This window comes from Lissotriton vulgaris, chromosome 4_1, assembly GCF_964263255.1.
Source record: "Lissotriton vulgaris chromosome 4_1, aLisVul1.2, whole genome shotgun sequence".
Taxonomy (NCBI): Eukaryota; Metazoa; Chordata; class Amphibia; order Caudata; family Salamandridae; genus Lissotriton; species Lissotriton vulgaris.
In genome coordinates this window covers 98,597,940-98,611,832 of record NC_141691.1, presented here as the reverse complement: position 1 = coordinate 98,611,832, position 13,893 = coordinate 98,597,940, and the positions used below count along the sequence as shown (strand labels likewise).

The window sequence follows — 13,893 nt, the reverse complement described above, 5'->3', positions numbered from 1 at the left end:
TGTGCCCTGGTCCTGACTCCTCGTCTTGAAGTGCTGCAGTGTGCCCTGGTCCTGACTCCTCGTCTTGAAGTGCTGCAGTGTGCCCTGGTCCTGACTCCTCGTCTTGAAGTGCTGCGGTGTGCCCTGGTCCTGACTCCTCGTCTTGAAGTGCTGCGGTGTGCCCTGGTCCTGACTCCTCGTCTTGAAGGGCTGCAGTGTGCCCTGGTGCTGACTCCTCGTCTTGAAGGGCTGCAGTGTGCCCTGGTCCTGACTCCTCGTCTTGAAGGGCTGCAGTGTGCCCTGGTCCTGACTCCTCGTCTTGAAGTGCTGCAGTGTGCCCTTCTCCTGACTCCTCGTCGTGAAGTGCTGCAGTGTGCCCTGGTCCTGACTCCTCGTCTTGAAGTGCTGCAGTGTGCCCTGGTCCTGACTCCTCGTCTTGAAGTGCTGCAGTGTGCCCTGGTCCTGACTCCTCGTCTTGAAGTGCTGCAGTGTGCCCTGGTGCTGACTCCTCGTCTTGAAGTGCTGCAGTGTGCCCTGGTCCTGACTCCTCGTCTTGAAGTGCTGCAGTGTGCCCTGGTCCTGACTCCTCGTCTTGAAGAGCTGCAGTGTGCCCTGGAGCTGACTCCTCGTCTTGAAGTGCTGCAGTGTGCCCTGGTCCTGACTCCTCGTCTTGAAGTGCTGCAGTGTGCCCTGGTCCTGACTCCTCGTCTTGAAGTGCTGCAGTGTGCCCTGGTCCTGACTCCTCGTCTTGAATTGCTGCAGTGTGCCCTGGTGCTGACTCCTCGTCTTGAAGTGCTGCAGTGTGCCCTGGTCCTGACTCCTCGTCTTGAAGTGCTGCAGTGTGCCCTGGTCCTGACTCCTCGTCTTGAAGAGCTGCAGTGTGCCCTGGAGCTGACTCCTCGTCTTGAAGTGCTGCAGTGTGCCCTGGTCCTGACTCCTCGTCTTGAAGTGCTGCAGTGTGCCCTGGTCCTGACTCCTCGTCTTGAAGTGCTGCAGTGTGCCCTGGTGCTGACTCCTCGTCTTGAAGTGCTGCAGTGTGCCCTGGTCCTGACTCCTCGTCTTGAAGTGCTGCAGTGTGCCCTGGTGCTGACTCCTCGTCTTGAAGTGCTGCAGTGTGCCCTGGTCCTGACTCCTCGTCTTGAAGTGCTGCAGTGTGCCCTGGTCCTGACTCCTCGTCTTGAAGTGCTGCAGTGTGCCCTGGTCCTGACTCCTCGTCTTGAACTGCTCTGGCTAAGGCATCACCGCCTTACCCTGCACTCTGAACACTGTCTAAACAGGGTCCTTCCTGCATCTGTTCATGTGCAGTAATCTAACTCTTGTCAAGGTTTAGGTTACTTTATGAGTTCATTCTACTGTGCGATGACATAACATTGGTTATTGGTTACAACAGAGCTTAACACGTCACTATGGATAGCTGACTTACAAATTAAGCAGATGTTGGCAATTCTTTAAATAGCAGGAACACGCTGAAGACACTTCATCTCTAGCAGTCTCTCAACAAGTTGTGTTTCTTTAATCACGTTGAAAACTGAGTCCAGTGCTCTTTGGTACAGCCCTTGTCTTGTGGCCATTTATGAGATGGGGTTTGGGCAGGCGTGGGTCATGACATAAAATATAAAGACGACGTGCTCAGCGTCGCTCTTCTAGGGTGATGGTATCTGCTGCTTGTGTGCTGGGTGCTTGGCAAGGGCCGCCTGGAATTCTCGGTGACCCCTATATCTCTCTGCTAATGACCTAAATAGCTATGCAATTATCCAACATATCGCTGACCGCAGCTCCATCCACCCACAACAGAGCTCTGCCAATCGGCTTCCTACAGTTCTGTTTCTCCCTTCCTAACAAACCCACAACCCCATATTTTTCTGCCCTCCACCCCAGCAATACGGTCTACATTCTGCTTCAACAGGGAATGCCCCACCCTCTTCCCCATCCACCACGAGCCCCCGCCAGTGGAAGTCCCACAGCTCTTTTCCTCTGTGCCTTCCTCCCAAGCCTACCCAACACAACTTCATCAACCACCTACCACAGCAATGCAATTCACATCTGCTTCCAAAGACAAACATAATACTTCTACATTTGTAAAGTGCAAACTTACAAAATAGGCCCTTCGGGGTAAGTGAGCTATTTCCCACAGTCACATGATGCTGAGCCGCCGCCAGCGCCAGGGATCGAACCGTGAGCCCCGTGCTCGAGTCAGTCACTCTGGCCCCTGCGCCACACCTCGCCCTGAAATATCTGACTCCCTATTCGCATCACCCCACCAGGGACCCCGTCCTGGGTCCAGATGCAAATCTCCCGCTACCCAGTCTCACAACCTTCCTCATCCTCATCATCTTCATCCACCTCTGGAACGCAATGCACGCCACCTCTGTTATAAAAAAAACAATCGCTTTGGAGCTCGGTGGGCGCCATATAAAGTCATATACCCACATATATCAACACATACACACACTGCTGCCTTACACGGCTCGTCTCTGTCAGTGGCAGCGTTTTATGGGAGCTGTTTCAATATTAAATTGTTGTCATTGTGTTCTTAAGTTGCATAAAGATAATATTATATCACGTGGATAAAATGGAAACAGCCATAAATATAACAAAAAATAAATGGAATCCATGCCACTTACTAATACTGAAGAGAAGCAATGCTTTCATGCAAAGAAACTCTTCTGTGGTAATCTGGAGCCACCCAAACTCCTGGGAGAGGTGTCGCAGCCTCACACACTGGCTGTACATCCTGGACTTGTGCATCCTGTACCTGGAGAGACAGACACAGTTTCATATTTCTGTTTAACATTCGTTCTTTGCCTCATCAATAAACCATTCTCATGTCCATGCAGACTGCAAACAAAAGCCCAGTCTGCATCATTGTCACAGACCCTACTGAAGGGTACAATGACACTCTCAATCCATGGCCTGCTCCTATAGCCCACCTACACAATCCAATGGCACCCTGAGGAGGAACTGCACTCTGCTCGGTTTGTGACACTGCAGCTGTACATCCCTCCATACACCGGGCTTCACCCCTCACACGAAAGGCAGCGAGACAAACGGATCTAGGGAAGGAAGCTGAGAGTTGGCCTGGCAGCACCTCCAGGCCAGGCTCTGCTCAACGGATCTAGGGAAGGAAGCTGAGAGTTGGCCTGGCAGCACCTCCAGGCCAGGCTCTGCTCAACGGATCTAGGGAAGGAAGCTGAGAGTTGGCCTGGCAGCACCTCCAGGCCAGGCTCTGCTCAACGGATCTAGGGAAGGAAGCTGAGAGTTGGCCTGGCAGCACCTCCAGGCTAGGCTCTGCTCAACGGATCTAGGGAAGGAAGCTGAGAGTTGGCCTGGCACCACCTCCAGGCCAGGCTCTGCTCAACGGATCTAGGGAAGGAAGCTGAGCGTTGGCCTGGCAGCACCTCCAGGCCAGGCTCTGCTCAACGGATCTAGGGAAGGAAGCTGAGAGTTGGCCTGGCAGCACCTCCAGGCCAGGCTCTGCTCAACGGATCTAGGGAAGGAAGCTGAGAGTTGGCCTGGCAGCACCTCCAGGCCAGGCTCTGCTCAACGGATCTAGGGAAGGAAGCTGAGAGTTGGCCTGGCAGCACCTCCAGGCCAGGCTCTGCTCAACGGATCTAGGAAAGGAAGCTGAGCGTTGGCCTGGCGGCACCTCCAGGCCAGGCTCTGCTCAACGGATCTAGGGAAGGAAGCTGAGAGTTGGCCTGGCGGCACCTCCAGGCCAGGCTCTGCTCAACGGATCTAGGGAAGGAAGCTGAGAGTTGGCCTGGCGGCACCTCCAGGCCAGGCTCTGCTCAAAGGATCTAGGGAAGGAAGCTGAGAGTTGGCCTGGCGGCACCTCCAGGCCAGGCTCTGCTCAACGGATCTAGGGAAGGAAGCTGAGCGTTGGCCTGGCGGCACCTCCTGGCCAGGCTCTGCTCAAAGGATCTAGGAAAGGAAGCTGAGCGTTGGCCTGGCGGCACCTCCAGGCCAGGCTCTGCTCAAAGGATCTAGGGAAGGAAGCTGAGAGTTGGCCTGGCGGCACCTCCAGGCCAGGCTCTGCTCAACGGATCTAGGGAAGGAAGCTGAGCGTTGGCCTGGCAGCACCTCCAGGCCAGGCTCTGCTCAACGGATCTAGGGAAGGAAGCTGAGCGTTGGCCTGGCAGCACCTCCAGGCCAGGCTCTGCTCAACGGATCTAGGGAAGGAAGCTGAGCGTGGCCTAGCAGCACCTCCAGGCCAGGCTCTGCTCAACGGATCTAGGGAAGGAAGCTGAGAGTTGGCCTGGCAGCACCTCCAGGCCAGGCTCTGCTCAACGGATCTAGGGAAGGAAGCTGAGAGTTGGCCTGGCAGCACCTCCAGGCCAGGCTCTGCTCATCGGATCTAGGAAAGGAAGCTGAGCGTTGGCCTGGCAGCACCTCCAGGCCAGGCTCTGCTCAACGGATCTAGGGAAGGAAGCTGAGAGTTGGCCTGGCAACACCTCCAGGCCAGGCTCTGCTCAACGGATCTAGGGAAGGAAGCTGAGAGTTGGCCTGGCGGCACCTCCAGGCCAGGCTCTGCTCAAAGGATCTAGGGAAGGAAGCTGAGAGTTGGCCTGGCGGCACCTCCAGGCCAGGCTCTGCTCAACGGATCTAGGGAAGGAAGCTGAGCGTTGGCCTGGCGGCACCTCCAGGCCAGGCTCTGCTCAAAGGATCTAGGAAAGGAAGCTGAGCGTTGGCCTGGCGGCACCTCCAGGCCAGGCTCTGCTCAAAGGATCTAGGGAAGGAAGCTGAGAGTTGGCCTGGCGGCACCTCCAGGCCAGGCTCTGCTCAACGGATCTAGGGAAGGAAGCTGAGCGTTGGCCTGGCAGCACCTCCAGGCCAGGCTCTGCTCAACGGATCTAGGGAAGGAAGCTGAGCGTTGGCCTGGCAGCACCTCCAGGCCAGGCTCTGCTCAACGGATCTAGGGAAGGAAGCTGAGCGTGGCCTAGCAGCACCTCCAGGCCAGGCTCTGCTCAACGGATCTAGGGAAGGAAGCTGAGCGTGGCCTGGCAGCACCTCCAGGCCAGGCTCTGCTCAACGGATCTAGGGAAGGAAGCTGAGCGTTGGCCTGGCAGCACCTCCAGGCCAGGCTCTGCTCTCACAGGACCAGGAGTGATGAAGGGACTGCTCGACTCCAGCTCAGCTGCTGCTCATTATTCTGTGCTGCATTCCATTCCACCTTTCTTAGGTCGTCTGCGCTGTCTGCTGTTGCCAACTTGCAGAAATGCCAACTAAGGAATCCTACAGAGTGGCCTAAAGAACTGAATATTATAATACGTTTTCTGAAGAGTTGTGAACAAAGCAAAATGTGGAAATCCAGTCATGCTAAAGACAAGAAGGAACGATGAGCGTTTGGGACCACATGATCTTAAAAAGCATTAAAAAACAGAAGCACATAGGTTTCTGGAGCTTACAGGGAATGTACCTCACTATAATACTTGGGCCGGGAAATAACCAGTTCCAAAGAAGTACCCATCTATTCCAGCAGGTAAGTGACTCCAGCGGATAGAGGTTCAAATGGGCAACTGACTAAATAAAACTAGAACAATCCTGAAACCACAAGTGGAGTTGTCAAAGGTATAACTGTGAGGTCTGTCAACAACTTCAAAGCCTGAACAAGTTACAAATGACGCACAAATATTTGTTGAACGCTTAACATGTCCGTTCCTGGTTGTCATAGGTAACCCTGGCGCACTCGTGGTTATGCTGGTCTTTAGTGGTTTCCTTTGCGACAGTTTGCGACAGTCGGAAAGGCAAACAAGTGCTGCGCCCTGCCAAAGGGATCAGAGTCCATCACTGACCAGAAGGAGTGGCCAAGCTCAGGCCGATCCGACCTGCGAAAAATCACCTTCACAGCCTTAATGTGGAGACATCACCAATGGGTGGTGCAAAGAACTTCAATCTCCCAAGCTTTCTAGCATGCCCCTTCAGTCTCGATCCTTCTACGGATGTAGAGCGAGAGAGAGAGTGATGGGGCTTCCAGCTAGATGACAAGGACCTAAACAAGCTTTTCTACCTCAGCCTAATACTCTGGTGACGGTGCTTTGTGAAGGGGCGTGAACTGGAGGAGAACAATTGTAAATCCCTAGCTCACTAAGACAACTGGGATAATGAGCGCAGCGCCCTGAATGGAGGGAGCGCCCTCACTCGGCGCTACACAGGCCCTGGAGGCCTCCGCTTGCTCTAACCCAGTTGTCTTACATCTGGGTTAGAGAGAGAGGTTTAAAGTGCGCATGTGAGGCTGGCCGTCGCAAGACAGCCGAACAAAAAGGCATGCGCACTTTAAACGGTGCACAGACAGCCCAGCCTCCTCTCTGCTGCTGTTGCTCAGCAGCATTCCCGCCTCCATCCTGACGGGATTATTTGCCATCTCTGGGCTTTTGGGGAGATTTTAAGTGGGACGACGCTCCTCCGCTACAATGGAGGAGCCACACCTGGATGATAGCCCACATTTATTTAGGTGATGTGAATTACTGATTGTTTATTTTTTCAGTACTCCAATAGGTAATCTTTAATCCTGGCCATATGCGGTGCTGATCATCTAGTACCAGCCACTCGTTTTGACGCCCTGATTTCCGGACTTGTAACTCTGCAAAACAACATCATCATCCACAACAAGGTTTTTTTTGAAGGGTGACCTTACTAAAGCTCAAATCCTTTTTTGTCACTCAAGACTGCGAAGATGGAAGACCTGCTTCAGTGACTCTGGACAGCTCTAGGGCACAGTGAGTCTTATCAGTGAGTCAAGTAGGATCCTGATCCTCTGAGGGCTTTGAGAAGGTTCTATCAAGAGTGGGACCTGAATGAGTAGGGGCACAGGATAGGCTTCTACAGGGAAAGTCGCAGCTCAGCTATTTCACTGCTAATAGATTAGATATATGTAGCCACTCCATGACGTGGTGACTGCTTTCAGGGTTAATACCAAACCTTAGCAGCATCCAACTCAGACATCATGTAGTCCATGCCATAGTTTAGAACAGGGTTCTCCAATGTCGGTCCTGCAGGGCCGGATCCATGCCAGATTTTTAACTACGTGTATCTAAATGTGGACATGCTAAAAATCCGGCATGGATTGGGCCCTCCAGTACTGACATTGGGGAACCCCGGATAAAACAATTTATTGTGCAGCAAGCACCCATCCATAACCCACTGTGTGATTAGCAAAGTGTACCACCAACACGAAGGAGCTGTGAACACCAGTGAGCAGAGAGAAAGCAAGCCTTGACAGATCTGACCTTTTTAAAAAAGAGCTGGCTTGAACTGTTTGGAGAAGTCAGAATGATGAGCTGCAACTTTGGGATTGTAGAGGAGCCTTTTGTTGTGAACTGCAGCTCTCTGTGGAGGATCTCTGACCGGATTACTTTACACCCATGTTTGCACAAGTCATAGTGGTTTAGTTTTCAACACAGTGCCTGTGGGACACATTAGCTAGTCCCCAACCCTCTTATTTCTACCTACTTCCTTGTGTGCACTTCAGCTAAGATGCACTTTTTCCTACAAAATATGTTTTTCAAAACACAATGCATTGCACAGTCACAGCAGGAGCAGCTACACACAGGGCTTTAAGTGGGGGGCTGAGCCCCTCCAGTTTTTTTGGGGGGCCTCGAATGGGGGCTCTATTTTTGGGCCTCCAGATCAAAGATAGGGTGAGCAAACGTCCCGGTTTTTGTTTGGTATTACTAGTATAGCATTAAAAAAGTTAGTAGTAGCATGGAAACCCTGCCAGAAAATAATGCGGATTGCAAGAGAGGTTTCGGCCCAATACATTTAATTGCTAGTCCAACAAGGGCCTCTCTTCTTGTAGAGACTATTTCTTCATGCTTATGGGTAAAACTCAATGGTCCTCCATTCGAAACGTTTGACGCAAAGCTGTATGTAAAGAGTTGGCTGGGAAACGGTAGAAGGTCTGCTGAAGAAAATTGTTGTTAGAAATCCCAGCAAAATAAACACAGTGAATATCTTCAAGGGGTTTGGGACATCCTGCAATCGATTTCTAAGTAATGTAAATAATTTGTACATGTTTTTTTAAAGTGTTTGGTATTTTATGGCTTATACTTAATAAATATACTTGTTTGCCTATTTTATTATCCTTTGCTGGTTGCAACTTCATTATTTTTTTAAGCACACAATGCTAGTTATCTTGATTTAGACCATGCCCCTACTAGGATAGGCCACACCCCTTTAATAAATTTGCCACGCCCCTTTTAGACCACCCCCGGTATTTCTTTCCCACTTAGAGCCCTGGCTACACTACTGTTAACAGATTTAGACATTTGCCACCAGGAGCCACACAAATGAAGGGAAGCTTAGAATAATGGTGGCTTCAAGATGTTAGTTTTGAAAGTTAATCTTAAATTGTTTTTAAAAGGTGATCAGAGAAAGCAACAGAATCAATGCTTAACAACTCCTATTGTAAGGACACCCTATGTCTCGGAGCATGAAATTGAAGAAATGCAGCAGTTTAACAAATATTAGTAATATTGTTTCATGAATCATGTTCAGAAGCTACAAATACATTCACATCCCATCTCAAGAGTATGATTTACTCAAAGCCCACACCATTAGTAATATCACAGGCACAGGAGCAGGGCTGATGCTCTTGGGTACATGTTTTGCTATAGAGGTGGCTTATGTGTTAAATGAATGAAACCTACTCATTGAAGACCAGATCAGGCGCAAAGTAGAGCATTCGGGAATTCACAGTTTTAAACGATCTCCACCCCATGGCGAAGATCATCAGCCCCATCCACGAATACTGGATTACTGTCATTTGGTCATTCACATGCAAATTCGGAAAACCTAGAAAAGATCACAAGAAATAAAAAAGAATATTAACTTTACTCTCGCCCGAGAATCAGGCAGCAGAGTCAATAATGCACGTAAGCAGATGCCCTGTGTCCAGCGACTACAAGTCATTCACAATCTTCCAACCACTATCCCAACTATCCCACCTCTTCAACTCCATATTACGCACTCCAATGACCTTCCCTAGACTATCCCTGTTCTAGTCAATGCTCTGACGCGTCCGAGATTCAAAGAGCTCTTGTCCTGTTTTATACAAGTTATATATATATATGTTCTACTAAGGCCAGACTGTGAGGTGGATGGAATTTACCGCACCCAGTCACATCTGAAGAAATGAGTCAGGGGAAAAGTGCATGGTATTTACCATCAGGGGCGGCTCCTCCGTTAAGGTGGAGGAGCGTCGCCATACTGCTGAAAGCCAGCAGATGCAAACGTGAAAAATAAAATGACAATAAAACTATTATATTATAATTTTCTTCTTCACTGAGCCAGAACCAGTCGGGTCAGGGTGGGACCATCCTCAGCTTTAGGGAGGAGTAATGGGCACTGCTAAGTGGGCATGTCGATTCGGACGGCCGTCTTAGGACGGCCAAACGGACATGCGCATTTAGCCTTTCCCAACCCCGGCATTGTTTGAGCGCCAAACTAGGCCACTCAGACCAATCCCAGTACTTCTCTCATGCTAGGTAACAGTATTCCCAGCATAAGAGATGCGTCTGGATTGGCATCTGGGAGCCTGCGCAGGCCTGGACTGCCGGAGTCGAGGATCAGGAGAAAGGAGGAAAACGACGGCCGCCGGAGCAGCAGGTAAGAACAGTTTTATATGTTTTAATTGTTTTCCATTTTTTTAATCCCCGTTGCCTCACCAATTTGCAATGCGAGCAGCCGCCACTGTTTACTATGGGATGTAGATTTTGTTGTGTTAAAGTTGCAAATCACCCATAATTTGTTTAGGGGTTATTTATCGCACATAATAAATAATGTACACAAGGGTATCGTTATTCATCAGGTATGATACATAAAACCTTCATTCTGACAAATTAGGAAATAGGGCCTAAGACTATTGATTTTCCAACTACAGGCTGTATATCTATGGTGGTTGCTCGTAGAACTTATCGCTAATGACAAGTGTCTCTCTCAAAAACTCCCTTAAATATTATTCTCCAAAACGTAGTGCTTTATTTACAGTAAAAAGAAATGCAGAGTTTCAATTAAAAAGCAAGATATTTTAAGGTGCATGCCTTTTAGGTGCCCCAGCTCAACAATTCCGGACCTGGATGTGGATTTGCCGTGAGTCGCAACCTGGATGTGGAGTTGCTGAACAAGACACAAGTGAGAAATTCTCTATGCTCCTCTTTGACCACGCGTCATCTAGGAAGATGTGATAGAGAACCCTCAGAGTCTCCACAAACTTTGAAGAACACTTTACAACCTGCAGGTTCATGTGGACAGAGGAAGTGCAAAAACCCATGTACCCTTTATAGATCCGAAAAGTTTATTTGCTAACCTTAAACAAATTGCATCACCTCCACTCTTTTGAGTGATGCTATTTAAATTGAGCTACATAACGGAGGGCAAACCAGATCTGAATGTTTACCAATTGAATGTGGTTACTGTACCTTTCCTAAGCTCTAGTATTATTATGAAAACATGTTTTGCAAGCCCTGCATCTTACCCTCCTGGTGATGGGGCGAGCAAGACTGGGTCAGTAAGTATGAGCACCAGAATACAATACACCATTGCCAAATGTAAGCCATCATCTGTGGCAGGAGGCAAAGTGGCTGCAGACTTCCCAGGGTGTCCAGCCAAGACAAGATCTGTTGATCCCTGGGAATGGGAAGACTGATCTGAATAAGAACTCAAGTGCAGCCACTCTCTTTACATGAAACCCCGTTCCACCTCCTTGATTGGACAAAAGGGAAGCAGCTTATATGTTTCGGTGCCATTGACGCGAAAGAATTAGAGAGGGGGAATCTTCCCCGCTCCTTTCTGAACCACTTCAGGTAAAAACACCGGTGCTGCTCCCTATTTTCAAAGGGACAAGCAGTGTTATAACCAGTGCTCAAAAAAATATAACACTGTGTTATCATGCTCCTTTTTCTTATCTGAGCCTTACCTACCACAATTATACCATTACTTTCTGGACTTTCCTCCTCTAAACATTTCCCCAGCAAATCCTTCATCTCAACTTTCTCCCATTCCTCCTCCTCTTTAGTACCAAGCAATCCATGCTTTCTATGCTCCTTTGCCACCTTTTTTCTGTCATTGGTGACCATTACTCTGGAGCCTAGCCCCTGCACATAACATCCTCTCTATATCCTGTTTAAACCACCCATACCATCTTCACAAACACAGCAGTGTTCACGTCAGAACATTCATAAGTCCCCAAATCCACAGGGATTCCTAATTCGGAGCAATACTTATTCTAATTCATCTAATTTCCCTCACTATGAAGTCATCTGAAATCACCTGAATCCCTTTTCACCTCCCACCACCCATCCATCAAGCATTTCATTGACTACTTATCCAAGGACCTGAACATGCTCACTCCCGAGTCCCAGGTATTTAAGGAGATCTTCACTGCGCTCAACCCCTTCTACTCTGGCTCCATACGTAATGCTTTAGGATAAAGAGTGTACATTTCCAACCTGGTAGAGCTTTGGCCCACTTGACCACGTGCACCAGCTGTCTCTCTCCCAGCTCATTGAGACTGGTAAGCAGTTGAGCAAAGCTGTCCGGCTGGTTGTTGTCATGGCCAGCGTAAACAACAATTGGCTCGATGGCTTCCAGTACGTTGAGGAAAATAGGCTGGCTGTTAAAATTCTCAAGGTGAGACAGGCCCAGCATTGAGGACTGGTCTTGCATGGAGTCCCCATTGTTTGGGGATTTTCCTGCTTCACCCTCTTCTTGGATCTTTAAATTTCCCAGTTTCTTTAACTTCCTGGCTGCAGAGAATAACAGAGGCGTTAGCACAGCTAAATCAAGCCGCAATATGTCAAACACCTGATCACTATAGGTCATTACTAATGAAGAATTTACACATAGAGGCAAGCTGAGACTGAACAACATCATAGCGAAAGGCAATACACTTAATAAAACATTAAACTTTCAGAAGGCTTTTTTCAAAAATGCATAAGGCCATTTCAAATGCTTACCTAATATTGGGTGAATGGCAGCTACACTTATAGAAGAGAAGGGCAAACATTATGGACGTTTGATTATTGTCCTACAAGTAGCCAAGAAGCAGGAATACCTGTCATAGCTGTTTCAAAGATGAAGACGAGAACTCGAGATCTAAAGTAGTAGGGAGTAGACAGATCTACAACTTGTTCTTCTGAATTCTTCACAGTGCATCTATTTTTAAAATGGCAGGATATTAAAAAGAGGGTGTAAACGAAGTGCAGAAAACACAGGAAAGGAACAGAATCTCAAGTATGGACTATCAAACATCTCTCACCTAGTGGCCAGTTTGACTTTGTTGAATTGTTTAGTGCATTTATTAAAAGCTAAAGAGCCTTTTTTTTTTATCTTATGCAATGAACTGTGAACCAACAACTCCTAGGAAAAGCCCCATCCTAAAAGCCTTTAGCGGCCCTTATTCACATCTGAAGAGGCTCTTGGTCTTATCAAGGTGCCCTTTGATATGAAGACATGAAGCATTATTGGTACACTTCTCCCTGCATTAACAGGGCTCAGTGGTTCCACCGCCAGTAGGGTGCTTTGTAGGGTTCAATAACAATATCTCAATATCTCTTGGTAGTCGTGTTCAGCAGACTCTTCAGCCTCTTCCAATAAAATGTCTGAAGCCAGTGAAAGAAACTGGAGAGTTCATCACATGATAAAGCTGGATAGGAGAATCACACTTAGCACTGAGCTCGGCTTGTCGTCACTTAAAGTAAAAAAAACGGTGATTTCCTGTCTGACACCTTTGAGATACAGTGATGCAGAAGACAAGATTGCCCCTCTTGTGGCATCGGAGCCATTGATTACAGCTGCCAATCTGCCTGACTGCATTAACGCAGCAGCTGGTGGAGTTAGGAATCTTACGCTAAGCTTACAATATTTTTCTTCGTCTATGATCTCTGGATACACCCATTCCAAAATTCACGAGTCTTAGAGCACTATTCTGTGACTTTTCTTAATACAAGGTAATCTGGGACATAAGGGGGGTGCTACTGATGATTAACGTTAAAAGAAAGTCGCTGGGGTACCAAAAAGCCATAAGTACTTGTGGATTATGATCAAGTGAGACCCGGGCAGTACGGCTGCTGACAATATCACAACAGGTAAGTCTGCTAACAATGCAATGCACTCATTGGAGCTACAACTGTGTCTATGAGGTAGGGAACAAGCAAACAAAATGGTAAGAGAGGCCAGGCTCAACTACAACTTTCAATCTACCACTCTCATTCCTATACCAAACTGATTCCCAAAACTAAAAGCAAGCCTACACAGCACTGAATTAAAAACCACTAGCTGGGGGGTCAATTACGGGCCTACTGGCTCCTATAAGTCGCTTAAAAAAGATCATGATACCAAAAGCCTACCAGGTTCTCCACATGGTACTGAATGTATGTCACATTACAGAAAACATTAGAGTCATTTATAAACTCCCAGAAACTTTAATTTGGTCACAAACATCACTGCGGACTCTGCCACAACACACCAAATCCACATGCATATTTTGCTTTTGATCACCATAAGAAGATAACAGTGGGTGTCAGACCTTCTTGCTCATAAATAGCTCCCAGTATAGAGATGTAATTAATGTGATTATGCACAAAATGTTGTAAAAAGTAAGTTTTATTATGTTACAAAGACAAGACACTTATTTGATTCGCTTAATCTCAGAAGAGTGGATATAATTGACAGAATATGCTCTTCACATCCACATTATATTGACCCCTCCTAACAAGACTTCCAATGCAGTTTACCAACCTCATTTCTACTAAGAAACATGACCATTTAACTTCTGTATTTATCAATGGTTGATGGATCTTCCTCCCAGCAGTGTGTCCTCAGACTACACTCTTTGTTCTTGAGTTTCTGTGCGAAATTTACAAAATGATGACAGAAGCAAAGGCAGGACAGGCATTTTTTCCCTGCGTTGCCTGAGCG

General features: G+C 48.1%; 1 protein-coding gene across 1 annotated transcript in view; it reads right to left on the bottom strand.

The window, feature by feature from the left end:
• The window catches only part of AR (androgen receptor), a 521,176-nt gene that overhangs the window by 19,132 nt on the left and 488,151 nt on the right, over window positions 1–13,893 (bottom strand). The window contains exons 4-6 of the mRNA XM_086918350.1: window positions 11,424–11,720; window positions 8,625–8,769; window positions 2,604–2,734 (exon numbers count right to left, since the gene is read on the bottom strand). Coding sequence (XP_086774476.1) covers window positions 2,604–2,734; window positions 8,625–8,769; window positions 11,424–11,720 — 573 coding nt within the window. The remainder of the gene's footprint in view (window positions 1–2,603; window positions 2,735–8,624; window positions 8,770–11,423; window positions 11,721–13,893) is intronic.